This window comes from Rhipicephalus sanguineus, chromosome 6 (assembly GCF_013339695.2).
Source record: "Rhipicephalus sanguineus isolate Rsan-2018 chromosome 6, BIME_Rsan_1.4, whole genome shotgun sequence".
Lineage (NCBI taxonomy): Eukaryota > Metazoa > Arthropoda > Arachnida > Ixodida > Ixodidae > Rhipicephalus > Rhipicephalus sanguineus.
In genome coordinates, this window is record NC_051181.1 from 118,884,113 (window position 1) to 118,910,448 (window position 26,336).

General features: G+C 45.7%; 2 protein-coding genes across 2 annotated transcripts in view; one reads left to right on the forward strand and one right to left on the reverse strand.

The window, feature by feature from the left end:
* The first annotated feature begins 207 nt into the window (after positions 1-207).
* On the forward strand, positions 208-2,252 carry LOC119396266 (guanine nucleotide-binding protein subunit beta-like protein 1). The gene is made up of 3 exons (XM_037663403.2): positions 208-457; positions 619-763; positions 1,561-2,252. The coding sequence occupies exons 1-3, from the start codon at positions 323-325 to the stop codon at positions 2,223-2,225; spliced, it is 945 nt and encodes a 314-aa protein (XP_037519331.1). The 5' UTR covers positions 208-322; the 3' UTR covers positions 2,226-2,252.
* A 9,600-nt stretch (positions 2,253-11,852) lies between these two features.
* LOC119396267 (uncharacterized) overlaps positions 11,853-26,336 on the reverse strand; it is a 30,846-nt gene continuing 16,362 nt past the window's right edge. Inside the window, exons 2-4 of the mRNA XM_037663404.2 lie at positions 16,591-16,689; positions 13,011-13,331; positions 11,853-12,482 (exon numbers count right to left, since the gene is read on the reverse strand). Coding sequence (XP_037519332.1) covers positions 12,204-12,482; positions 13,011-13,331; positions 16,591-16,689 — 699 coding nt within the window. The 3' untranslated portion in view covers positions 11,853-12,203. The remainder of the gene's footprint in view (positions 12,483-13,010; positions 13,332-16,590; positions 16,690-26,336) is intronic.

A 26,336-nucleotide genomic window follows, 5' to 3' on the forward strand; every position in this document is an offset into this window, starting at 1 on the left:
GTTTCGTACACGTAAAAAAAAGTTTTAAAATTTAATTTTAAAATAAACGAAATAACCCCGCAATATTTAACAATTAAATTTGATTATGTCAAAGTATTATTGTACTTTTTTGTAATATTTCGTTAAGAGAGTGAAAACGACTTTGAAGTACAACTACGGCCGCGGCCACTCTCAACATAAAAAATGTCTGCTCCCATGGAAGACGCGCGCTGAAATTCAGAGATTTCGAGTTCTTCGCAATTTTAGCATCGTCACAGCATTGTCGCTTTGTTAAAGCGGCTATGCCGCGAACAACCGTTTAATTGAGCTTGTGTCACCTTTTATGATGTCAAACAGATCTCCAGACCCCTTCTATACCTTGCGAGGTCACGGTGGTCCCATAACGACGGTCGAGTTTTTCGACGATGTTCTTTTCTCAGGATCATCGGACGGTGAAATATTTGCTTGGGACCTCGAGGTTAGTAATGAGAGCTGTTCGCGATATCATAAGTTCATTGTGAAAGATCGGTGTGGCTAACAGCTGCTTGTGCGCGTATCTGGGGTCAAAACCCGTTCGTATTCGTTTTTAATGTTTTACTTTTTCAGTAACTCGCTTTTCTTACTGTTTTCTTTTTCTAGACGTTTAGGAGGAAACACACCCTCATAGGGCACAACAATAAAGGCATTTTATGGATCGGACATTCTGAAAATGCTTTGTTAACCCAGGGTCGTGACGGCACTGTGGCAATTTGGACGTCGAGCGATAGCCAGTGGAAGCAATCAGGTTAGTTGTGAATGATCTGACGAGTTTTTGTATTGTTTTGGCGTGCAACCATTTTCGATTATTTTTTTCCGTGCATGCATTTCGTCGCATTGCCAGTGGTAGTTACCAGATACGTTCTACATGTCGATTGCAGGATTTTCGGCGCAACAACTTGCTGGTTTCGTTAGAGTTATTGGGCACAGGGCCGCGCAGAAAATTATTTTCACCGCCCACAAGCCTATGCAAAACAACAGCAGCCAAGGTGCCCAAGAAAGAAAAGAAGGAAGAGACAATTTTCGTGCTGTTTCTACTTACCAAAATAAAGCACTATAATGGTACTTTATACTGGTCTGCGAAATAAGCACGCAGTGCACTATGTAAGAGTCAGGACTACAAGAGTTTCTCCTTGTATGTCAAGAAAAACCAGTGCCCGACTACAGTAGGTGTGGTCTACGTTTACTGTTGTCACACCTGTTTTGCCTATAAGCTATGGTCACTTAATTGTTTCGGCCTCCTGCTGCCTACTTTATTTTCCTTTTTTATATATTCCGGTATTTCACTTTCATGTATACGCATTTAGCCAGGTAAGAGTCGCGCAAGCACGGGACAGTCTTGGGACATATAAATCTGTTCCGAAATTCACGGGATGCCAGATGTATGCAGTTGGAAGTCGCATTAAACAATTCTTAAAACAAGAAATGTCGCTAAACCACTGCTATCCAAGAAACTTTGTTTAAACATTGTGCGGTAAATACAATGTGTGCAAATAAACTGGTGCTACTCACTCAACATGTCACTTCTTTCTGCTTGCCGTTCAGGTACCATGGTGACAAATGCCAAAGGATTCTGCCAGTGCAGCCTTCCTAGCGCAGCGTCTACACTTATTGCCACGCCGTCCGAGCCAGACTGGAAGATTACACTGTGGGATTTGGAGAGCCAGAAGACCGTTGCGTCCACTCTCGAGTCAAAGGAACAGCTCGGCATGGCAATGAGCATTAAGCTCAGCAGGGACTGCGACAGCGTTCTTGCCGCGTACGAAAACGGCAGCGTCGTCCAGTACGACATGCGCAGCGGTGGTACCCCGGTCTCGACATTGACGCTGTACAAGGAACCAATAATGTGCATGGACTTCGACGAAGTTCACAGGGAGAACAGGGGGGTATGTGGTTCGGTGTCTAACGAACTGTGCGTGTTCGAATTAAATGACGGTCGACTCGTTGAGAGGCGGAGGCTGACGGTCACCAATGATGGCTTCTCTTCTCTGCACATACGTACCGACGGCAAGATTGTTGCATCGGGCGGCTGGGATGGGAGAATACGCGTGTTCGGCTGGAAGAACATGAAACCACTTGCGGTGCTGGATTTCCACGAGGAATCTGTGCAGGCTGTGAAGTTTTCGGATAGAGAACTGTGCAAGGCGGGCTTGCTTCTTGCTGCTGGCAGCAAAGATAGGACAGTGTCCCTGTGGTCTCTATACAACTGAAGTTGATGACCATTTTTGTGCCATAAAATAAACGCTGCGCGAACAAGTTGAGCGCATGTTCCATACCACGCAATTTGCACGAATCCTGTGCCCTGTTCCATGTACTGTGAACTTAGGAGATTCAACTTACGTTGCCTAAATAAAAGTGCCAGCGTCAATCTAACTTGTTTATTATGACGGTGTCTTCCTCGCAGGCACCTTACATCATGTTTTGTCCGCATATGTAACTGTGGGATGTGCCATATCCCATAGCTTTTTAGCTTTTTATGTTGAGCAAATGTGGCCAAAACACGAAAAGGGAAAATGACGTCACGCTGGCATTGGTGTGCGAAGCTTCCGGCTCGAAATTTAAATATGAAACTCTGACCTTCATTTTCTTTTCGCGTAATGAAACTATTATGGCGAAACTAACGACAGTAGATGTTTTGAAGAGCAATTTATCAGTCTAAGTTGATTAATTGCCTCACTTAAGTGACGCTTTAAATTGAACTATTGATTTAACATCATGATATGGAGCAACTCGTAGCGTCATTTGTTCGTATCTAAATATATCTTAGAATATATCTTAAACAAACGAAAGAAGTCCCGCGTGCAATGCCAATTATTCTCCGAGGGATATTCCGGGACCTCAGTTAAGGCTAACTGGTGCTTTGTCTTAATTAAAGGCATAATGAATGCAACGCGGAAGACGCGCAGACCCTAGAAACAAAAACAAAAAAGAAACATGCGCATAGACACACATCTCAATTAAGCGCTGTGACGTGTCTCGGCGCATTATTTTTTCTTCGTGTTTGTGTCTTCGACGCTGCTGTGATAATGTGCTTGTATTGTAAAAGTGGAGCTTGAGCGAGCATTTACGACTAGCCTGGCTTCATTCTGCCACCTCCTATTGAAGAGCCATATTTACACGATGTTTAGTGTTACATCTTTAATAATAATATCTGGGGTTTAACGTCCGCCAAAACCATGATATGATTATGAGAGACGCCGTAGTGGAGGGCTCCGGAAATTTCGACCACATGGGGTTCTTTAACGTGCACCTAAATCTAAGTACACGGGCCTCAAACGTTTTCGCCTCCATCGAAAATGCAGCCGCCGCAGCCGGGATTCTTCTTCTGTGAGAGAATATTCCAAAAGCCAGGGGAATTCATCTTAAACCTTTTCAAACACTGGCTTTACTCAACATACAAACCTTCTTCTATGTTACATTCTTCTGTGTTCACATCAACAAAGACGGCACGGCTTTTATGGTATGACTCACGAGGAGACAACTACTTTTTCCGCTTGCACGGTGGCTATGCCTTCAGAATCTAAGCGAAATAGTTAAACAAAGACTTGATGTTTTTAAGGGACACTAAGGTGGAACTATGAATAAGTCTAGACCGATAAATTATTCTCTGAAAACTCTGCTGTCGTGGGTTTCACCGTCATAGTTTCATTACTCGAACAGAAAAGCAAGGTTAAAGTTTCATTTTTAAATTTCGCGCCGAAACCTCAACACACGACTGTCAGCATGACGTCATGGATATCGTATTTCGGCCACATTGGTCCAACAAGATTTTTCTGCAACTTGGTATACGTTAAGTCTCTGAACCCATTAGAGGACGACGCACTTCATTTTTACCGATTAAGAACTATGCAGGCCGCAGGAGATGCGTCAAAATTTATGACGTCACAACGAGTCGGCGAGGAAAATTCAAGGTAGCGTTTTGCACGTTTTGTCGCTTATCAACGTCGCCTCGCGGCATTAGAATTGTGAAAGAACAATGTGCTAACACGAATGAAATAGTTGCGCTCGTTGGGACTGAAGTAGCGAAATTCCTAGTAATATAGATTCATGCAACGAGGCATTCGGGTCTTTTCCAATACTGCGTGGATGTAAACAGAAACTGCAGGCGTGGTAACCGCGAGAGGGTTATCGAGTTGTATTAACTGATTCCGGCAACGTGATACGAGCCGCTCTGAAATCAAAATATTTACGCCCACCAGCCACAGCTGGTTGGCGGTTGGCAGCTGGTACGGAGCAGTCATAAACACGGTGCTGCGTCAAAACGCAAACGAATAAACGTGCGCCTGTTCACGCGTAGGGGCACACCGCATCGTCTTAAACGAAGCGAGGAGGAAACAACATAAACAGCAACAACACTTATGTTCGCAGTTCCATCCAGGAGGTTCTTTAATGTATTTGAAGCTCGACCAGCGAATAGCAGACTGCTTAATTGTTTCTGCGAATATGCACATTGTGTCTCAAGTTGTTAGATACAGATATACATATTTTTAGACTTTACAGAATTAAATAAAAATGGCAACCGTAGACACCGCAGTTCTTTTCCACGAAGGAAAAGGTGGACAATATCCGCTCGAAAAATGAAGTGGGATCAATAAGTTACCTATTAATATAGTTTCACTAATTGAGTTTGTATAGATGCACTGTTTGCGGAATGTATCGCACTTTACGAATTGCGGGCGGTGAGCATGCAGTGTTTATCCGCTTGGAACGAATTCTGCGAATTCTCAGAATGCGGCCAATTTTGAGATATACATTTCCAAAGCCACGAAATAGGTTTACGTTCCACGGTTCCCCTAACTTTCATGCTCGATTGCGTGAAATGATTTGGTGTTCTCTAAGTTCTTTGTATGTAAGTGAGACAATATAACACTTCTTGTTAAAAGGAAGAGAAGAAAATGGCAATGAGTGCACTAGAATAAAGTTGCAGGTAATTCTGTTTAATGTAGTGGTGCGAATGTTGACATGCGCGAGGCGAGCCCGTAGCTATCCTCCCCCACCCCCCCTCGAAATTTTGATGAGACAGGGTGTTTTACTGAAAATAAAGAATGAAAATATGTGTTTTTCATTAAAAAGTCAAGGACCCCTTCAAAAAGAATTCCTGGCTACGAGCCTGGTTTGAGGTATGTTTAAGCTGTTTTGCAAGCTTGTTGATGGTCTTTAGCAGCAATTAAGCACACCGTCGAAAATTTTGTTCGGTACCACAGGTCGCTTAAACAAAAACACATTCTTATCCAACGCGATAGCTCTTCGGCTGCGACATTCGGCTTCTTAGAATCAATCAATCAATCAATCAATCAATCAATCAATCAATCAATCAATCAATCAATCAATCAATCAATCAATCAATCAATCAATCAATCAATCAATCAATCAATCAACGACTCCTGTAACTCCTTTGCATATTGCGTTAATCACGATTCTGCAACTCATTGTGTAATCGAACACACCGTCAAATCTGTGGACAGTTTTGCAATCATGATATGGCGCGAATTATTTTATTGCGACGAGACTTGCTGATAGAGGTATAGCCGCATGCCCGTGCATTTCTTATCAAATCCCTCAAGGTGTATTTGATAACTCGCACTAAGCAACCGGGCGAGAATAACAAAGGTAGGCGGGGGTTTAATTTTTTGTTAAGTAAATGTATGATGCATGCAAGTAGTCAAGCCAGATAAAGAATATAGGAGAAATTAACTGCCATGTCTTATTGAGTTGAATATACTTTACTTGTCCAACGGTTGTTACTTGTGCCCGGGGCTGGGCTGCCAGGGATCCACCGTTCGAAGAACATCTTCCGAGGTCCTCGGCGACAGCCCACGAAATAATAAACGTAATAGGGAATGGAAGTGGATGAAAAGAGAACTTGTCTCATGGGGCGGCCGCAACGACACCATGCTGTTCCATCTTACCTTCATAATAATAATATCTAGGGTTCAACGTCCCAAAACCATCTTACCTTGATGTTTGCTTTTCTGCTTATCTTTGTGTCTCCGCGATTCGATAATTGCCCATCAGAGTACATAATATATGTGTAGTCAGATAAATGGCATCTATACGCTGCTCCCTTGTTTCAAGTAAAGAGCTTTCTTTATCACTTGTACCGTGATACTTCGCGGCCGGCTTTCTTTTTTATAAAAAAGCTGGAGAAAGCAGCATGCACAGTGAATGTCGCAAATTCATTTGCGGATCGATTGACAGCAGCAACATTGGCACGTAGCAGGCACGAAATTCTTTCAATTTCACGCTTACAGTGTGCCGGCGCTACTGCTGCCAATGCTATACTAAACCCACGGGGATTAAACGTTTTATCCCCGTGGGCATAGTATACATGCATAAAATCTGAAAGCTTATCGTACAGGCTATGTCGCCCGAGGAGCCAGACCTTTACCGGCTTTACTATAGGGCCTAAAATATATACCATATATCCTAGTCACTACGCAACGACCATCCACACCCTCCTAAGAGTTTTGTGCACGCAAAGAGTCCAGTTTCTCTCTGATATCCCGAATATGTGCTCTCAATCGCTAAAATTGCGAATTGTAGAACGTGAACATTTTTAGTTGAAAAAAAAAAAACAAAAAAACACTGTTCAATATTTGAAAGGATTTTTTTATTCGTTTCGCGTCTGGCACTATTCCATAGGTAATCTGTCAACCCTCAAACATCACTATTTGCTCAGCCCTGATTGGCAGCAGCTCAAGGTCCCGTTCAAACTTCGAACGTTCGTCTTTCGATGGGGGGCGATGAGAGCACTCCAGCAGGTCGTTGTCGCGAATGCTTAAACCAATATACATTTATGTAAATACACGCGCACACTGCCGGGACTTCCTCGGTACGTAGCTCGCCATCCCTGCATGTGAAGAAGAATCCGGACACGCTGGCTCAGTGGCAACTTCGAATGCACCCTGGCACGAGCGCTTCCGCGAAATACCTCGCGCGACGGCTCTGGATGCCTATTCACACTACGTGGCTTTGAGGAAACGTGTATGCCCGAGTTCACAGTGTGATGCAGAGATCGACCTCCGAAAGCTCCAGTGCGCACGCTACTGTAACTTTCGCGAGGAAGCAATATTTTTATGCTAACTTAAAGAAGGAAGGAAACAGGAGAGAAGGAAAAGGCTGGGAGGTTAACCAGCTCAGAATAACCGGTTTGCTACGGTGCACTGTGGAAAGGGGGAGTTAAAAAGTTAGGGTTGTAAAGAAAGAGCGAGACAGGGAGCTCATATACATTGTCAAAGTTAGCCACTTTTTATACGGTAGGCCGCATATATATCCTGTCATTGGAAGTGTATGAATAAGGAAAGGCAAGTATACAATGTAGTTACGCTTTACTCTTTCCTCTCTCCCTCTTTTTATTGTATTAGCACTTCCTGTTGAGTTCGTTTGTTCATATCAAATATAGTAAACAGCGGCTAAAACACAATCGCAGTCTGTGTTCGCTATGTGCTGTGGTGCTCAGTATAGGCAAAAATAAACAGTTTGAAGTAATTGCTCAAGTCTTGCATATATATGAGCGAAAAGATTTTGTATTGCGTATTTTCGTGCTAAAATATCTACGATGATGCTTTTATTAATATATCCGTGTAAGTATACGTTTTGAAGTGTCGTGGTTTTTGGGTATCTGTGTTTTCTTGTTCTTTCTGTTTTTTTTTTCTTTTTTCATTGGCGGTATGGCAGCTTTTGAGATTCTTGGGACAGCTTCGAAGTGAAGTAAGCGGCGGAGGACGCCAGCTATGTAACTGTTCTTTTTTTTTTTCTTTTTGTCATGTTTGCCATCTATCCACTCTGTAGGTCGCTCTGGAAGTACAAAGCTCTCACGCATGGGACAAAAAGAGTGCGGTGCATAACAACGCAGTATTTACGAGGCGTGCCAGAGAGCGGCTGCTGACAGCATGTATATATATACAACTGCAAACTCCTGCAGTTCTCGTTTTCGCTCCCCTGCAGGACTAAAACATTTCGCCTTTTCCGCAACTGAGGGGCTTTGCGGGAACCCTCGACGTATGTCTGTCTGAAATAACCTCCGCAGGGCTGGACCGTTTTAACTATAGCCCACGCTTCCGCTTATATATTGCCCCTTTGTGCTTAGTTGTTTCTTTTTTTCCTTTCCCACTTAGCACGTCTCCGGTTGACAGTAGAATGCGTGACGTCATGGCGCGGGGTGGCAGCTTGTTGTTGCGTCACTTGGCTCGGCCGCAGATGGTCGAGCTATAGAGTGACGCGCCAGACAGGAATGTGCCACGCAAGAATGCAGACACGCACACGTCATCATTTCTCGCGGAGAACACGAGTCGCAAATGGCAGGGCGCAGAAGCCGGTAATGATGAAGCTCCAGACTAGATGCAGTGCGCTATTTGTAAATGATCATCATAATCATCATTCCTGGTTTTAAACAATTTAGGCAGCTTCGCACTAGTGGTGCCAAGCCTGAAGGAAGAGCGGAAGAGCTTTGTTTCTCTTCGGTTTTCTCTTTCTTTTTCTTTCTTCCAATTTTTTTCTGTGTTTTTTCTTTATTTCTATTAATTTCTATTTTTCTTCCTATTTCTTTCATTTCTTTCTCTCTCTTTCTCTTTCTCGCTTGCTTCCTCTTTTTCAATTTTTTACCTGCACTCGAAGAATAAGAGGAAGAAGAATTATCTTTGGCGCGAGCGCGCGCTCACTATGCTACAGTTGGCTATGCTATGTGTGGTTTGCCCCGCCACGGTGGTCTAGTGGTTATGGCGCTCGACTGCTGACCCGAAGGTCGCGGGATCGAATCCCGGCCGCAGCGGCTGCATTTTCGATGGAGGTGAAAATGTTTGAGGCCCGTGTACTTAGATTTAGGTGCACGTAAAAGAACCCCAGGTGGTCGAAATTTCCGGAGCCCTCCACTACGGCGTCTCTCATAATCATAGCGTGGTTTTGGGACGTTAAACCCCGGATATTAAATTACTATATGTGGTTTTGCCTGCATTAATGTCATAATCAAGGCGCTCGAAGAACAAGCGCAAGAAGACTTGTCTTTGGCGCGAGCGCGCGCTCAGATGGCTATGTTTTGCCTGCGTTACGCCAAGCTACGCCAAGCTACGACGACAGCAAACGATCACAGCCTACGACAGCCCGGCCCCCTAAAGTGCTCCGCACTTAAAGCGCTATTAAGTCAAGCGCCATTCTAAAGGGGCTCTTCACAACTACCTCACTTGTATCGCGCACTTTGTTTAGTCACGCGTTTGAGAATAACAACATAAATATTCGCGTCGTATGCCGGCATTACAATAACATCTAAACATTATTTTTGTCCTCTTGATGCTTGTCACAGCGCGCAATTCAATTGTAAACCACCTATTTTTTATGTGCATTAAGCGGATTTACCATATCACTGTTGTATTGTGCGCAAGCTACGCGGTAAGATAATAAAGCAGCCGTCTGCACTATGGTCAGCAGAGTTTATGAGAGTTCGCCTAAAAGGTTTAGCATTTCATTCCAAAAATGTTATAGTTAACAAATATCTAGATATGGCGCGTATTTGGGGTGGCTTACCCTTATTTCCGTAGGGGCAGACGTTTGCTCCGATACATAAGTTTTAACCATGTCTTAACCGAAACAACTCTGGCGCAAATGAAATAATAATAACACAAATAATAATGAATGTTTTATTCGACGAATATGAAGGATACCTCGATTCAATGGCAGTGGTATACGTGTTGCGCGGCCGAACCACCAGGGGCAACCAGTGTCGTATGATCGAAAACCACAACCATGCATAATGATGCATATAAAAACACCGATGTGTAAAAATGTCGCCGCATGTTGGCGAGGTAGCCCTTGGCAGGCTCATAAGGTGCGCTCTACAAGCTCAGTCTTGAAGGCTTTACCTACAGAGCAAAATGAATAATGGCAGGCGTCGTATGATATGACCATCAATATCAACGGGCCAGTATCGTCGACCTGCATCGTTTGAGCAGTCGTTAACGTCGACTACTATATATATTGTAAGACTGTAACGCATACAATGTTTCACTATTGAGCACCTAGGTTCAGAAGCGCTTGAAGAGATCTAAGTAATAACCACAATAATTTACATATAATACCGAAAACATCCCTGCTTCCAGGTTGAAAGGACGGCTTGGGCTTTTGAGTCAGTGTGCGAGATCTGAAATTTTTCACTTGCAAAGTCTACAGATAAGTGGATAATAGCAGAGTAGCGGATTAAGTAGATGTAGTGTAGACGAGATTAAAACACAATGGCACACCAGATGTTACGAAGACGACTTCGCAGCAAGAGCTGCTGTGTCAGTCTGTGTTTTGTACAGTGAGTAAATGCGGCGCTATAGAGCAAGGAACCAAGCGAGTGTGTCTACGAAGAGTTTTTCGTTCGCTTGTTTTTGACTGGGCACGAGGTTCAAGCTTTGGAATAAGGTTTTACGTTCAATGTTGCTGGTCTTGCGCTTGCACTTCTATGTGTTGCCTAAACAAGAAAGACTATATAACAACTTAACGCGTGATTCTTCCAGCTATACTGCATACTGGCTCGTCCGAGCTGAAATTTCACACAGAGATTACGTTTGATGGCGCATGCATTTTATTGCCACGTTTGGGTTTACCACGTTTGGGCCGCCCCCTGCAGAATGGTATATAATTTACGGGAACGAAATGGTGCGCCAGCTTTCAGTAGAATGGCCACCGTCTCGTTCTCACAAAATTTACACTTTTGCCTGGCGTTGCCGCATACTATGCGCGCTTACTATTTATTCTGCGCACACCGAACAAGAACGATCAACCAGACGTGGTGTTAAAACTGCACGCATGGCGAAGTGCCACCTCTGAGCGAAATTCGCAAGCTCAGCGAACGATCCAGCGATTCAGCTGTAATACTATAACATACAATCTGGCTTTTCGAGCAACGATTCAAGGATCTGTGGGCGACGATTGGAGTTAAGCGTAGAATTCCAGCTACAACTGCCATCCAAGATTTCTCGACGTGACGCTACAATGCTGTGCCGGTTGTGGATTGGTGTAGCGTTCACCAACTCATTCAGCCATCGCACTGACATGGCAGATTCATCCATGTGCGAAAGCAACTGTGTAGAGACTATTGAACATCCCTTGTGCCACTGTCCCCAATTTGATGAAGGTCGCCGGACTCTCCAGAGCGCCTTGAGTATACTCGATGATCGGCCCTTTAATGAAGGAAAGATCTTGGGAGCCTGGTCGCACAGCACATCAGCCCAGAAAGCCACACGAGCCCTCCGGCAGCACTTGAAAGCAACATCGTTGAGCGACCGCTTGTGAAAATCGGCACTGTGTGAGTGATGTGAAATGTGTCTCTCCTCTCTCTTATTTACTTCCTTATTCCCCACTCCCCGATGTGTAGAGTAGCAAACTGGACGCATAGTCTATAGTTAACCTCCCTGCCTTTCCTATACTCTTTTTCTCTCTCTCTCTCTCTGGCATTTCGACTTAAGACATGACGCGTGTTTTTACGTCCGTGGATCTTGGAGGCAAGAGGGTGGGCGTTCGTATATGGACAATACGCGCGCGCGGGCATTCGTAAGAACCTGACAGGTGTGCGTACGAAGTGGCGTAGCCGGGGGGGGCGGGGGGAGGCGTGCACACCGGGCCTGTGCCCCCCCCCCCACCGAAAATTCCCCCCCCCCCCATAGGGTACAGAGCACAAAATGACACTCGACCCAATGTCGGATCAAGGAGGTGCCCCACCCCCGCCCGAAAAAAATTACGTCACTGTGCGTACCCTACGCGCTCAATGTACGCGTAATGAGCTCATCTAGAACCCTCTGGCAATCGAAGCACTTGTGCCCCACTGTACACATCTACGTCTATTAGCCGCCTACAAGAAGTCCTGACAACATTAGCAAGACGTTGCGGTGATCACCTTATATTGCGTGCAAGACGTTTTCACAAGTTGCTTAGAACGCCTTGTGCCCGATCATGTCGGATGACTTATAGCCGGTGTGAAGAACAGTTAAAGCACCCCCAGATTTAAGATAACAGGCGCCTTGCAAGGCGCTTCGAAGCCGATTTAGGAACGGCTCTGAGAAGACGCCGAGAAGACGTTCTGTGGCCGTCTTGAATGCTTGCATAGGTTTTTGTATCTGAACTACTTACTCGTATGGATGATCTTGGTCGGTCACAGATGTCTACGCAACGAAATGTGTTCAGTGTGTTCAGTGGGTGCATGACTGAGATGATCAGCGCTTAAGATACGAGTTCTCGAGGAAGTCGAGCATGTAGATGTATCCGAGCGAGTACAGCCTCCTCCGGTTGCGCATGTTCAGTGGCGGGTACTCGGCGTCCGCCTTGTACACCTTCAGGGTCGGCTCGGCCTCGGCTTCGGCAAGGTCCTCGAGACTGAGCGCGGCGTTGCGGCCGAGGTAGCCGGGGTAGTCCGGCAGGCGCACGTACGGGTTGTGCTTCTGGCGGAAGCTCGAGCTCTGGGCCGCAAGACGATCGCGCCTCCTGTGGTGTACCTGCAGTGCAGATGAACGTTTGTTCGAAGACAGTTTCAGTTTATTTAGACAAATACACTTGTACTCACTGATGGGCTCGTAGGGTAGCAAAAAAACTAACCATTCATTTTGCTTTGTGTGCTGCAGAACGTAGAGAAATGGAGTAGCCGAGAGGCTATATACCTCAGTCTCCCCACAACAAGCAAGTTACAACGCTACAGAACAGATCGTCTGACAATGCATGCACCATCAGTGCCTCTCTGCTACCCTGTGCTTATGGTATCCCTTTGTTCAAAGAGGAAGGAGAGGCTCTTCTCGAGGGGCGGCCCACGTGGTTTGCATGTATGTATGTATGTATGTATGTATGTATGTATGTATGTATGTATGTATGTATGTATGTATGTATGTATGTATGTATGTATGTATGTATGTATGTATGTATGTATGTATGTATGTATGTATGTATGTATGTATGTATGTATGTATGTATGTATGTATGTATGTATGTATGTATGTATGTATGTATGTAATGCATGAAATCGAGCTTACCGGTAAGTGATGCTGCGGCGGCAGAAGCACCAGCGGTTGGTGAACGTGGTGCACGGCGTGGTGCAGGTGCTGCACTGTGACGTACGTCTTGTGCGCCGGGGCCCGAGCCAACACGGGAATGTGTCCCGTCGTGATCAACACGGGTACGTGGTGGTTTGTCTCCCTGTGGAGCTGATAGCCGTACGAAGTGCTAATTGACGAGGCGGCGGCGTGGTGGCCGCCTCCTCGACCGGCAGCTGCAGTTCCCTGCCCGACGGGGGTGCGGCCTTGGGCAGCCGATTTGACCGGCGGGTGGTGGATGACCACGTACGTCTGCACCTCCTGCGAGAGACGGAAAGGTGGAGCGAACTGGCGTTCATTATTGTAGTATGGCAGAAAGACGAGCTAGTTGCTGTACATATGCATAATTAAATTTTCAAGCGACAACTGGGACAAGGACAACTGAGGAACGACACCAGCGCGCATACTATCAACTGAAAGCTTTATTGAGCACTCTATTATGCTCAATAAACCTTTCAGCTGATAGTAAGCGCCGGTGTCGTTCCTTCACTTGTCCTTGTCCCAGTTCGCGCTTGAAAATTCAATGATTCATCACTATAGCTAGTAAGACCCTCCTCACAACAGATGTGTGTTCTTGTGGATCGTGGTTATGCAGAAGCTCGGCAAAAGAGTCACAGTTTCGCCGCAAAGGCGAAGAAATGAATACTAGCAACGTATTGGATTGTTATACGAAGTAAGGCCAGCAGCTCTCTCTTTTTTTGGAAAACGGGGCTGCTGCAGCGGGCATAGTGACCTTCGTGCTGTCGATGACTTTTACGCAAACTTAGCGATGAGAGTGCAACACGTACAGAAGTATGAGCCGTCTGCTTTGTGGTGCGCGCGACCGCCGGTGACCGCGCCCGGTGGATCAAAGTACTCAGTTCCTGCCGGAGGCACGCGGACCTCCCTGCTGCTCCTATCGCCATGCGCCTTTCGCGCGACGGAGATGGCCGGCTCGTTTCATCTCTGATTGAGCCGCGTTCGTCAGCAGCGCTCGCGCGCTTTCACTCACGCATAGAACATACGATGCGCGGGCTGATGTTATCGATTTGGACTTCAGAAGCTTGGCGCGCTTTCCACAATGCTGGTGGTCTTCGGAACAATGTTTTTTTTCCGCGCAAGCCAGCGTATTGAGGCGCTCGGCGAGCTTTCACAGCAGTGGTCGAGTTTTTCCTGGTCTTTTTTCAGATAAGTACAAATATTTAACTTCGACGTGAACTAATTTGATGATCGCTGAAAACGAGATTACAGATTACCCGCATCACAGACCAGTATTCACGATGTACTATCCCCTCGAGCACCTCTGGAATAGTTTGTAGTAGCTTGAACTTGAGCTTTCTTATGTCTGATTTAAATACGCTTTTTTTGTTAAAATTTAACTATGTTTTAACATAGTCCGTACTTTGTCGGAAGTTCCTTCACATACGGTTAGACGTAGCCGAATGCGGTTACAAGGTTCACTGAATCGTTCCCCCTTCTCACTCGGACTTCCTGTAACGCGCGAAACCAGTGCGTCTAACCAGCGTGAAAGCTTGCCGCTTTCTTCTAAGCTGTCTCTTGTCAGCGACCAACCGGGGCGTGCAGCTCAATACAAACGGCCGCCTGTTTCGACATACACGGGAAGCGGAATGCGTTTCGTGCGAAGGACCATGCATTGACCACGGAGCGGAAGCCAGCTCGACTGGCTGTGACGATAATCTTTCAAGGCCCGCGACCGTGGCGTCGACAGGCGCGCTGTTAAAGTGAGCCGCAGAGAGCATGCATATACTGCATATAGGCACCGGCTTTCCACTTTCGTGTAGCCATAGCGCAAGAGCTAAAGAGACGTTTGGCCGCTAGGCAGCAACGCGAACTCGGAAGTGACCTTCGCGGGGGCGCGTGCCAGCGAAATTGCCCTAATTACTCGCTCGCTCGCTGAGGAACAGCGAATAATCATTAGACGCGAGAGTGGCACGCTTGGGCGTTGCGTTGCGCGTGCTGGCGTGTCCGTTCAGATGTGTGTCTTTGTCTTAGCCCTTTGAGACGCTTTGTGCACAACTCTGTACACACCACTTGTTTTTGCTATTTGTGTCGATTAGCGGCTAAGAGCAGGGTACATTGAGGTTTGGATGAATTGAACCTCCTGCGTAATAAATGTGTCTTTATTTAACTTCATCTGTCAGTGTACTGTTCCGTATGATCACTTTGCTCAGTACACTATTATACTCGACGATTCATTCGACGTGCCGCTTTCCGCGAGCCACGTCAAAAGTATAATTTTTTTCGTTCGAAATGAACATAACCGAAAGCGAATTTGCCCTATATTTCCAGCTTGACATTTTATTCTATTTATGCAAGAACAGAACATGTAGGACTTAATGATAAATAAACATTTAATTACAATTTCCTTAAGATTAATTGCTAGAAAACACACAGATCAACGTACTAGCACATTATGTTTCTTGAACTAGAATATCGAGTGCCATGAAATAATGGGTAAATTTGACGCATTTGCAGACAGTTCTTCATAGGTAGCGTCTGAAAGAGTTAGAGGCGTCAGAAGTGTCTTCCAGCTGCGACCTCACTTGGCGAATCGAAGTGAGCGTATACGCTTTTTGTTTATCAAGTGAGGAAGGTACAACTTTCGAATTTCTTTTTCTTTTAAAAGCAAAAAAAAAAAAAAAAACAAGCACGAGACAGGTTTACAAGAAGGTAGAGAGAGAGTCTGGGAATCACCAGTAACAGTCAAGCAATGGATGTCTCAGAAACAGAGCCTAAATTTCGATTGAATAGTCCCTCGAGTGTGAGCTTCGAGTTCGGTGTCCCTGTAAGGTGCGCTACTGTGATCTCGGAAGTCACGCGCGAGGGTGTTGTCGAAACGAGGGCCTGCAGAAAACAGTTAGTAAGATCAAGACAAGACAAGTCCGAAGCACAGTAAGACCAGTTCAAATGGTAAGGCTTTCTTGCGGGGTTCATATGCTGAACTAGTTACGTGCCACGGAAAATAACAATAAAAAGGGAGAAAGTAGGTTCTGTCCTGTCTCTCCGTTTCTTTTGCAGCTTGCGGAGCACATCGCTAGTATAAGCAACTAGTTCACTGTGACTGTTTGGAAGCGCAAACAAACGAAACAGAGTAGAGCATGACACAAACATACAATAACCCTCCTGGAGGCAATAAGTTTGGTCTGGTTTTGCAATCTTCTGAGGACTGAGGTTAGTGAGAGGGGGAGAGGGGTGTATTTTTCGATAGCTCAGCATACTTGGAGTTAATAGGTGTCTCCCTTGTGAACAGCCTTTCATAAAGGCAACTGTATAGATTTCTGTGCGTAAAATAATAAACTGCGGTTGACAGTCAGCGCTTCGTTTGTCTATCTGTTTGTGCCGTCCTTGCGCTGTTATACCCAGTTTGCGGTGGTAACGCGGTCTTTGCCGCATCATCAGCAGCCTCAGAAACATAATAGAACAAGTACGAGGAAGAAGAGTTTGTTACCGATTGAGAGCTACGTGAAATAAGGCATAGTACGAAAGAAACGAAAAAAGTGAAACGGTGACGTGTACGTACTCGTGCTCGGTGCGCATGCGCATGCGCATGCGCGTAGACTATTGTTTTGGGATCCTGAAGAGTCAGAAAGGCCGTCGTCAGGGCCATGACGCATGCCGCCTGAAACGAAAAATAACAGGTGGTACTGTATAAACAAAGACAGATACATTTATATCGGGAGCACGTCGCGAAGGAAATAATACATTAACATTTTCGCGTGCAAATCACAGCAGCAAACATTTTCATGGAATAGAGGAAATAGCTGGACGAAGAAAACACATTGCCGGCCAAAGTAAAAATATATTCTTAAAAAGACGTTTCGGCTCCCACACGGGAGCCTTGTGCACAAGATTGTGAAGAAGTCTCCCGTGTGGGAGCCGAAACGTCTTTTTAAGAATATATTTTTACTTTGACCGGCGCTGTGTTTTCTTCGTCCATGTCATTCCCCGGCGAGGCGGGATTCCGCCAAACTCTTGACTTCAGAGGAAACAGCTCTTCGCAGGAAAGAGGCCTGAACAGCAAGAGCAGTTGGCTCTGCAAATTTCGCACGCGAAACTGAGGACTCCATGGTAGCATCCTCGCAGAGCGCCCTTGCAAGATTTCGAACACTACAAAACACACCGTTTCTTCCACTTATCTTACGCTTTCGCTACGGTTGTTCGGACTCGCCACTGACGTGAAAGACATATAATCGCCCTCACTGAAATTCAAGAACACTTTATTGTGTCTCAACATACCAGTTTGTGTAGTGTTGAGAGGAACACGCGTGTCGCTGTCTACATGCACATATTTGGTCATAGCACGTTCGACGGTGCTCTCGTCGAGGAATTAAAGTATGTGGACCAAAAAAAAAAATGTGTTAACTTTCTCGTTCTCGTTCGAAAATTTGTGTAAGAGCTACTTATCAATTAGGCCTTACGTGAATATCGACATTGGGAATCACTTACATTCCATTAGCATCGCCCACAAATGGTATCTTCCCGTATGCACGGGCCCGCGACCTCGGATTATTTCAGCTCCACGTGCAACGTCATTGCGTGGGGCGCGCAGTAAGGGCACGGGATGTACCATCCTTAGATTTCGAACGTAATGCGCTCACGCATATACGATCACGTGGGCAAATAAGTAGCTTGACTAAATTATCATCTACGGAGTATCGCGTTTCAAGGCAGCGACATATTGTAACATTTTGTTCAGACAGGCGTAGATGCTCGTCATTAGCATGTGCATATGTGAAGGCTCTTGTCCATCGTGCGTAGAGCACGTCCAAGCACACAAAAAATTACGACAGCGTAGTCCCTCTATCTCTCTATCTCCCAATTCCCCATACTCTAGAGAAGCACCAGGAAAGAAGAACTCCTCCTTTCCCTTCATTAAACATTCTCTTCTCTTTCAGCCAGAAACGTTGTGTGTGTGTGTGTGTGTGTGTGTGTGTGTGTGTGTGTGTGTGTGTGTGTGTGTGTGTGTGTGTGTGTGTTACTTGGATGTTTCTGTCAAAGGAACATCACGTCACGATTCTAGGTCACTACTGACCATGCACACGACACGCGTCAGCAAATTCACCGCTAATTCCTTTCTTTCCATCCCTCCTATCTCATCCTTTTATTCTCCTTTCCCATTCCCCCAGCGCAGGGTAATCAACCATATGCTTTTTTTTTGTTAACCTCCTTGCCTTCTTTCTATCTTTCGGTTTTATTCCTTCCTTCCATACAGACGCTTTTAATTAAGAGTTAATGTATATGCTCCTTCAGCCCTCTAAAAAGAGCCTGTATAGTGACTCTAAATTTCGATAAGCAGTTAACTTGAACGTCGCACAGGGTCAGTGCACATTTAGCTTCGTGTGCGATCTGGTTAAATATGATGCCGCCAGCAGCGCTACTGATACACCGTTGATCACTACAAATTATACATAAATTTACAACGCACTTAAAGCAAATATTGCGTAGCTGTACACCAAGTTCTCGCAGTAAAAACATCAATGTTTGTAAATTCTTGTCATCAGCACATCTTTTTTTCTTTACGGTGCTTAATTTACGTTTTTTTTTTTAGCAGCAGACGTGTTAGATATTTTTTTCTGTCCGGGAACACGTCGCTGTTTAGGGAAGGCTGGAGACGAGACGTCGTTAGCGTTCCATAAACAGCGAAAGAAAAATAAAAGGCAAGCGGCAGCGCTCGTAGCGAACGTCATTTTCCGACGCTTTCTTCAACCACTAATAATAATAATATCTGGGGTTTAACGTCCCAAAACCACGATATGATTATGGGAGACGCCGTAGTGGAGGGCTCCGGAAATTTCGACCACCTGGGGTTCTTTAACGTGCACCTAAATTTAAGTACACGGGCCTCAAACATTTTCGCCTCCATCGAAAATGACGCCGCCGCGGCCGGGATTCGATCCCGCGACCTTCGAGTCAGCAGTCGAGCGCCATAACACTAGACCACCGTGGCGGGGCGCTTTCTTCAACCACAGCGCGTCGAGAAAAGAAGTCCATGTTTCACTGTTCTTTCTGGAGGGGACAGTCAATGCCTCCTTTATAAAAAGCAGGCATTGGGACAGTTAAAGTAAATAAACAGTAGACGCCGCATTTATCGTTCTTTATCACTTAGCTGACGTCATAATTTCGAGGCGGCGCCACCAGTTATCTCCGCGGTTTACGCATATCGCCTGTTAGTTGTGTCTGCAATGCGTAAGCTGGGGAAGGGGGGGGGGGGGGGGGGTTCAAGCCTTCCTCTCCTCGAAATTGTTCAATTTTGCGGTGTGTATATAGGCCCGTACACATACAAACGCACACAAGAACATACATGAAGTATGGTTACCCCCTCGCCGCCCCCCCCCCCCCCTCCTCCGAAATAAATTTCTGGCTGCAACCTTGCGTAAGCTGTAATACGTTTACGGAAAGAGTAAATCTTTTATTGCTTTTTTAAAAAAATCCTGACTAAGGTTGGTTTAGCAGGAAGCTGACAGAATCGAACGATATTGATCGTATACCGTCGATAAGGATAACTTTCTCGTCGTTCACCTTGTATTTCATCGGAATTCTCGGCTCGTTCTTTTTCCTCGTACACATTTCCGGCAACACGTGCGCACGCTGTACGTCTGCCACCGTAACACCTTTATTGGCTCACGTACAAAAGCGCAGCACTCGCATTACCTGGCAGGTGAAAATATATATAGACAGTAGCAAACTCGCCCCGAGTTGATTTACCGGTGCAGTGATAGCTGCAGTTTTCCGTGCATACACAGGCAACACACTTCGTTGTGGCTGTCGCATACAGGCACAGCGCGAGGCATATTGAAGAGAGAAACAAAAAGATAAGTAAACATAAAAGCTACGGTGTTTTATTCTGGTCCCAATCAGTGTCAGCGGGAGCCGTCATTTTTAATGAGAAACCGGTTCGCCTTCGGATTGAGCGCACGCGTACACAGACGCACGCTGTTTACGTCCAAGCAAAGAAAGAAAGAAAGAAAGAAAGAAGGAAAGGAAGAAAGAAAGAAAGAAAGAAAGAAAGAAAGAAAGAAAGAAAGAAAGAAAGAAAGAAAGAAAGAAAGAAAGAAAGAAATCGGCGTGCTCTATGTTACGAGCGTCAACTCAGCTTCCGCAAAACGCGCCACTGTTTTGAATTGTGGGTCACTGATGGCGAGGCGCACTTCTGTCCTAACAAAACCGACCTCCATCACTCGAACAGGTTTCTTTCTTATTACCCCCGGGAGCTTGCACTTAGATAACTAATGCAACAGAACAAAAAGAAAGTGTCATCGCTGTGCCCTGCCCGCCCATGTGTCTCCATCGTATTTATAGCCTGTCAAAAGGTGGTCGTGCGAAGGACGAACTTAGAAACTCCACAGTGCGCCGCTACATTGGTCTATAGGCGTGCACGGTTTTACCGTACATACGTTATACGGTCACGGAAATGAGTGCGGCTGTATGAAGGAAGAAGCGTTGACGCACTGTCTAGCATGGTGTGCTGTACAGGGTACGCGCCGTTGCTTGACGGTTGTTTGGACGTCGCACGCAACTAATCTCGGTAAAAGGGTTGCCGCGAATTACTCGGCGTTATTCCTTCTTGTAAGGGATGTAGCTTGCACTGCATGAAAGCTAACAGTGTCTGCCGGGGAGTTAACGCCCAAGTGCTTATGGCGAAAGACAGAAGGGAGCACTGAATCTATCTATCTATCTATCTATCTATCTATCTATCTATCTATCTATCTATCTATCTATCTATCTATCTATCTATCTATCTATCTATCTATCTATCTATCTATCTATCTATCTATCTATCTATCTATCTATCTATCTATCTATCTATCTATCTATCTATCTATCTATCTATCTATCTATCTATCTATCTATCTATCTATCTATCTATCTATCTATCTATCTATCTATCTATCTATCTATCTGCAATAAATTGTTAAGTATCCTGTTATGCAACTTATTTACAAGAGATGAAAATTTCGATCAAAATAAACAACTAAATGATGGAATGAGTGAAATCCTTATTTCGCCGGAATGGGCATAAACTTATAAAATGTTCTCACACACACACACACACACACACACACACACACACACACACACACACACACACACACACACACACACACACACACACACACACACACACACACACACACACACACACACACACACACACACACACACACACACACACACACACACACACACACACACACACACACACACAGCATCAGTTAACACAAATTGATAGCACAAACGGTGGTACAAGGCCGATCACCTCACCAAGATGGCGTACCAGTCCGGTCTAACGTCACGTTCATCATAAGTATTCCTTAGGTGAACAGCCATTCGTATGAAATGTGTGCTTGAAGAAATGATCGGTTCTCGGTTTGGGTCCTGCATACGCGTTTTCACTCACGCTTGCAAAACATGGATATATTTGAACCATATGAATGCGTTGTATCCGCGGTGCAAACCAAGTGTAAAGGGAGAACACATAAGAAGGCTACGTGGTAGTGGAATAAGAGCCCTATCGTACATGCAGGGAAAAAAAGAAAAAAAGGGGAAAAAACTAGGAGGGAGCGTCACGCGACAATTTTGAAGCCCAGGCCAAAAAAATATTGGCCGCCATCCCACCCTGCAAAACGTGAATATCCAGCGAAGCGGTATCAAACACCAGACAAGCTGATCGTTTTACTATTACTTTAGAGTAATGTCAGTGATAATCGCTTTGTGGTCGCTGTGGCAGGCCGTGATTGTCTCCGCGACCATTTTCAGCAAGACGAACTTGTTCCTTCAGTCGAGCGTTGTGTTCACGCTGTTCTTCTGGTGTCTTTAATTTTCGTGGTCCACCCATGGCAGTCTTAGAATGAACCGACTGAGTTTCTATACTCGCGAACAGCTTTTCTTGGCAATGAAGCGAAGGCTACAGAATCAAGTCGCGCGTATCCTACCGCCAAGGAATGTTTCACCCTTTCCTTCGCTACGCTGCGTTCATCGGCTCGTCTGTCCACCTCTCCGAATGCCCTTCCTCAGTACACTGTATCCTCAGCGTCCGAGGTGAAAACGCGAGGGGCGTGCACATCTGCTGGTAGGGGAGCACGCGAGCGCCTGTGGTGAACAGTCGAATTTGCCAAATTTCTGTGACACATGCTTTGTGCTGACGGTAGGAAATTTTTAGACCAACTAGAGGTATACAGCTTCGCTCTAAAAATGCGAAGAGAGACAGGAGCGCGCTGGGAATTCTAATGAGAAGACGAGGATGTAGCGGCTTCGGAGTTGTGGACGCTAGGCGCGCTCCCACTTAAGCGTTCTTTTTTACTTTTTCTCCCCATGGCGATGCCGCCGCAAAAGCGATGTTATAAGGAAAGTTATAAGGAAGGATGTTATAAGGAGATTTAATAAACCAAAAATATAAGCCAAACCTCTACTCCTACGCATCATTTAGACAAACCCCAAAGGAGAATTTGCCTGGATTATTCATGCATTACTTCAATTTCATTAGATTAGTTCATTCATACATTGCTGCGGTTATAAGCGCTTCTCCTGGTTGAACCTGCCCCATGTTTGTTGAGGAATTTGTAGCTGACGTTTAAACAGCATCCTTCTAAGAATTTGTTCATATTGTAGTCGTTTGCCTGAAGGATAAAATGGAAAGATAATTTCCTTTTCGCAGTGGGTCTCATTGCGTAGGTTACAAGTAAAGCTATTCCGATAGGCAGCTGAACTCTGCAGTGGAATAAGATCGCGCACGGAGGCTTTTCAGGATGACTTAAGGTAGGTGTGCGCTCAGATTTGGTTCCATAGTCACACGTCCTCACTGAGTCATTTATTTTGTTGTTGTACGGTCACTGTTTCCAAGTGTTCATAACCTCCTAGGATGAAATAAACTACTTCTAAACCCATACGTTGCATATGCCCTGGTAGTCGTTGGAGACAGCTTTCTACTTTGCCATATTTTTCTCCACAGTAATCTAAGAGCGTTGCTAGTCTCATTGTGCGACCTCACTGTTGCCACAATGTCGTGGCAGAGAATACGCCTTTTTCACGATGCCCCGACGCATGCAGCCTTCCTGTAGCGGAAAAGTCGCAAAACCTCTCTTCATCTGGGAGGCTTTCGTTCTGGCTATATCGGTTGTCCCGGCCCCTACAAAACCCTGCCAAAAACGGCAGACGGCAGCACAAGAAATTGAAAGAGGCAGAAAGTACGTCACCTTCGGGGGCCTCTACGGGGTCGTTCGAAATCCGAACGTTAGGAAAAGGAGCGTTCGGATAATAGAACGTTGGCTGGCGATTGACTAGATGGCGCTAAAGTCACTGTCACAAACGAGCGTGTCAAAAAGGCGCGCGCACGCCGGTTTCAGACAGCAACAGGAAAGCCCGGCGCCAGCCAACAGCGCGCGCAACGAAAAACAAGTTTTAAACGACGCCGGCGCGCCGACGCTTTCCTCACCCACTCGAAGCAGACGTAGACATCCAGCCGCCTCGTATCAAACGCCCGGCAAAGCCTGGAACCATCTAGAAGGAAAGCATGATGCGACGCCGAGTGACGCCACCGCGAGCGGAATCGACGGGAAAATTCTCGCCCTTTCCCTAGCTTTGGCTGTGCTGCACGCCAAAAAACACTCCCAACGCTCCTGGAACCCAATAGAGAATGGATATAAGCGTGCACCGACGACCAGTCAGTCAGTGAGTCAATCGGTCCGGAGATGGTGAAGTTATGCTGAGTGTGGCGCCGTCAGCCAAAGAAGACGTGTTTATGATGTTGTGCGGTCAGTCGATCGTCGATCTGGAAGAATCGGATGACGACGCCATGTGTGCACGGTCAAGTTCCATGAGTGTTTCCTGGAAGAGAAAGATTCGGGGCCGACGACAGAAGACGGGAACGACGACGATCAGCGCTGGAGTTTGCGTGTTTCCTGCAAGAGAAGCATGAAAGTACCGTCCAAGAATTGTGGACTGGATACGCTGTTGAATATTCAGGACTTTAACTGTTCTTGAATAGTTGTAACGCATGAGATTGCATTTGTGGCGCGTGATCTGTTTGTTTAGTTCCCGTTGTGTTAACACCATCTGAGTTATATTGTGCAGTTGTAATTAATACCAGCCGAGTGTGCATGTGTTTGTGATGTTTGAACTGCCTTAACTTAGAATATATTTCGTTTGTGTTATGACTCTCGGCTCTGACTCGGTCTTTGGACCACAACCGGCGTTCGCTGGCGCACTAAAAGGACCAACTCTAAATTGTCTGCGCTTTCGTGGTGCGCTTCGGGGCGCCGATACGTCCGCCCTTGGAATCGGCCCGGCGATTGCCATCCCCATGAACGGGATTAGTGACAGTCACCGACAACGAATAAGGCAGACCGAGAGGCTGTGGAGTGATCCCGGCGATCTGCAATGACGTTATAGTATACGTTCTCGCTTAGGGAAGGTCGATTAACATTTTTAGCGATTAACTATTCACCGGCTTAGCCATTAATCGCTATCGATGTGGGTTTTTTTTTCGTCGAATAATCGGCATAAAAAGGTGCACTCATGTACGACCGTATCTATCTATTTGGTTGGTGGAACAAACGCGAAAAACACAATGTTGATGTTGACAGCTTGATGAAGGATGTTATTTAATCAAAGCATTTCTTAGCTACTCAAACGCACTTTGAGCATTATCTATCTATCTATCTATCTATCTATCTATCTATCTATCTATCTATCTATCTATCTATCTATCTATCTATCTATCTATCTATCTATCTATCTATCTATCTATCTATCTATCTATCTATCTATCTATCTATCTATCTATCTATCTATCTATCTATCTATATATATATATCTATCTATCTATCTGATCTTCTTGCAATACATTATCAACTATCCGATTAAGCAACTTATTTACAAGGGTTGAAAATTTCGATCTATAGAAGCCAATAAGAGAATGAATGAATAAATGAATGAATTATTTCATTAATGAAATTCTTATTTCGCAGAATGGGCATAAACTAATAAAAATTACACCATCTCCCGCTAAAGGGGACCATGAGGCGATGCGAAGCCGGAGCACTTGCACGATCGCGTTCCGTTGGCGATCGTTGGGCATGCTACCGACCTCGCGTCGTGGAACGCGAAGAGGGATGCTACGCGCGTCGTATCTTCCATCTAGCCTGGCCGTTAATTCTCACAGGGCGAGCGGGGAACGCGGTCGACAATCGGGCGAGAGGGGGGCAGCGTAGGAGAGGAGAGAGAAGGGGAGGGGACGCGCATGCGCTCGAGCTCACCGCGGCGTTGCGCAGGAGAGAATTTCGGCATGTCTAGCCCGCGTTTCAGAGGAAGAGTGGAAAGGGGAAGGGGAGAGGGGAAGGGGAGAGGGTGAGTTGAGAGGAGGTGTGTGGAGAGGGTATGCACATGCGCAGTAAGGGTGGTCACGCCGCACACCACCACCACCAGATTGAGCTCCGCCTTAAGATACTTCGCATCTAAAACGTTGACACACAGACATTTGACATCAGGCTGAATACACTACGCGAAACTGATAGCACAAACGGTAGTAAGGCCGAGCACCTCACCAAGATGGCGTACCAGTCCGGTCTAACATCGCGTTCTTCATAAGTATTCTTTAGGTGAATAGCCATTCGTATGAAATTGTGCTTGAAGAAACGAGCGGTTCTCCGTTACTGTGTTGCATATGCGTTTTCACTCATGCTTGCAAAGTATGTATTTATTGAACCATATGAATGCGTTATATCCGCGGTGCAGACCAAATGCAAAGGGAGAACACTTAAGAAGTGGTAGTGGAATAAAAACCCTGACTTAGATGCAGGGAAAAAAGAAACAGGGAGCATCACGTGACAGATTTGCAGCCCAACCAAAAAAAAAATTTGCATGCCATCTTGTACTGCGGACGTGAATGCCCAGCGAAGCTGTATCAAACAACACATATGCTTTTGGGGGGTTATGTGTTATTACTTTATAGTAATGATAGTGGCAATCGTTTTGTGGTCGCTGTGGTAGACTGTGATTGGTTCCGCGACCATTTTCAGCAACATCAATTTCTTCCTTTCGTCGAGCATTGTATTCACGGTGTTCATGTGGTGTCCTTAATTTTCGTGGTCTGCCCATGGCAGTCTTAGAATGAACTGAATGAGTTGCTATACTCGCGGACAGCTTTTTTTGGCAATGAAGCGAAGGCTACAGAGCCTACCGCCAAGGAACGTTTCGCTCTTTCCTTGGCTACGCTGCGTTCGTCGGCTGGTCTGCCCAGCTCTCCGATTGTTCTTCCTCAGCATCCGA

Bases quoted from the DNA above. Each gene is read 5' to 3' on its own strand.
- LOC119396266 (XM_037663403.2), top strand. From the start codon at position 323: ATGATGTCAAACAGATCTCCAGACCCCTTCTATACCTTGCGAGGTCAC. The intron at 458-618 runs GTTAGTAATGAG...TTCTTTTTCTAG, and splicing joins TATTTGCTTGGGACCTCGAG to ACGTTTAGGAGGAAACACAC. The intron at 764-1,560 runs GTTAGTTGTGAA...CTTGCCGTTCAG, and splicing joins TAGCCAGTGGAAGCAATCAG to GTACCATGGTGACAAATGCC.